General features: G+C 24.1%; 1 protein-coding gene across 3 annotated transcripts in view; it reads right to left on the bottom strand.

The window, feature by feature from the left end:
* Window positions 1-2,010, bottom strand: part of LOC107489437 (probable methyltransferase TCM_000336) — a 13,487-nt gene that overhangs the window by 9,746 nt on the left and 1,731 nt on the right. For all 3 annotated transcript variants that reach the window (XM_021142725.2, XM_016110185.3, XM_052261332.1), the window contains exon 4: window positions 811-1,083. In XM_021142725.2, the coding sequence (XP_020998384.2) occupies window positions 811-1,083 (273 nt within the window). The remainder of the gene's footprint in view (window positions 1-810; window positions 1,084-2,010) is intronic.

The following is a 2,010-nucleotide window of genomic DNA, read 5'->3' as shown; positions in this document are numbered from 1 at the left end:
TATTTGTTGTAAATTGTCTCTTATAATAACTTAAATGATTAGGTAGATATATATAAATAGTTATATATTTAACAAAATTTTTTATCAAAAGTTTTTAGAAAAAAAAACTAAAAGCTTAGATTACATACATGTTTACATTTATTTTATGCTAAAATTTTGTCTCTCTTCAAAAATATGTGATAACTAGACTTTTTAATTCATGTAACCGACCCCACTTAGTGGGACAAGACTTTATTGTTGTATAATAATCAAATTGGTATCGAACAAATTTTAAATTGGATGTTTTGAATTTTAATAATTTTTTATTATTACTTTAGAAGTCTTAAAAAAAATTGGTTTTTCTCCAGAGAGGACTAGTTTATCTTATAATAATTTTTATTAGAATTTAGTTGCTTTATAATAAAATATGCTAGGAATTTATTTTTTCAATACACATATATTAAATATGAGCAATGCTAGGGCCAGCAACATTTGTTATTGGTAGCCATCAACTAGCCATCAATGATGATTTGATGATGTGAGATTGGTATGAGATTTCATTCAATGGCTCACTTTTTTCTGCTGCTTACATACTGGCCAAAATGCAATAAAATTGTTCGCTCTCTAGACTTTTCTATTAAATATTTTATTGTAAGATATAAAAAGAACAAATAATCTGATAAAACTAATACTTAAAGACTTTAAAAATAATAAAAATTTATTGAAAATTAAAATATCTAATTTAAGATTCGTTAATAAGGATCAATTTTTCAGGATATACTAAATTATACTTCTATCTATGCTTTTCCAATTCACGGGAAAAAAATGTACCTGTGAGACAAGAATAGCAAATGAACGAGAAAGAATCTGCCAGAAGAAAGAGTTGCCTTTATCAACATGTTCTGTGCCTCTCCTTCCCAGAAATATGAGTACCATCCTCCCATCCACAACTAGTTCTTCAGACCTTGATCTTAAGAACAATGAAAAATCCTGTTGGAACTGATTCAAGTATGCTTTTTGAACCACTTCAGGGCTTGACTCTGAAATGTATACACACCCTTTGTTCAATGAATTTCCCTCCTTGTCATATAGTGCTGGTGGAACCTGCATGAATAATCATTAATCATCATCATCATGATGACATAATAAACCATCAATGTGTATGGTCCAGGGCATGCGCATAATGAAAAAGGTGAAAAGCCAAATTAGGAAAATTATTCTCTGAATTGGGAAAATCAATCATTCATATAATTAGACCTCTTTATATGAAAATTATTTTTGAAATTGGGTTGGAAATGATTTTTTTAAGATTATAAATTGTTGAAATATTAATCTCAAACGTGACACTATTTAATTTAAAGTACAAAAATCAGACTTTGAAAAAAAAATTAGACCTCCAATTTCTACTTTTGTAGAATTAAAAAATTTTAAAATATTTTTTAATTTCTGTTTTAAAAAAAATAAAGATTTAAATTAGACTCTTCGATTTTTATTTCAAAAAAATGTTTAAAAATTTAAAATCTGAAATCGGACCTCTAGTTTTACTTTTTGCTAAACGGTCTCTATAATTTGAAAAAAATAATTAAAAAAAAACAATAGACTTAAAAATCTTACGTTTTAGCCCTACTATATGAATTTCTTTTGCTCCTCTTTATATACATAAGCCAGCACCATGTACAAATATATCTGCTAATAATAATTTGTGTTACATTCAGTGGCGGAGCTTAAAAAAAATTTTGGGTTAAAATTTTAACATAAAAATTCTATAATAATATTTATATTAAAATAAAATTTATAAATATAATTATTTTTAATTTTATTATTAATATGACAATAAATAATTAAATAATTATATAGATAGATATTATAAAATATTTTAAAAATTTAGAATTAAAATTGTAAAATAGATAACTATATAAATAAAAAAATTAATTTTACTTAATATAAAATCTAGTTGATAATGGGAATAATAAATGATAACAAAAATAGAATTTTAATTTATATGAATAAGTTAATAAGACTTTTAATTTA

The sequence above is a fragment of the Arachis duranensis genome, chromosome 5 (genome assembly GCF_000817695.3).
Source record: "Arachis duranensis cultivar V14167 chromosome 5, aradu.V14167.gnm2.J7QH, whole genome shotgun sequence".
Classification (NCBI taxonomy): Eukaryota; Viridiplantae; Streptophyta; class Magnoliopsida; order Fabales; family Fabaceae; genus Arachis; species Arachis duranensis.
This window is presented reverse-complemented; position numbering and strand designations above follow the sequence as displayed.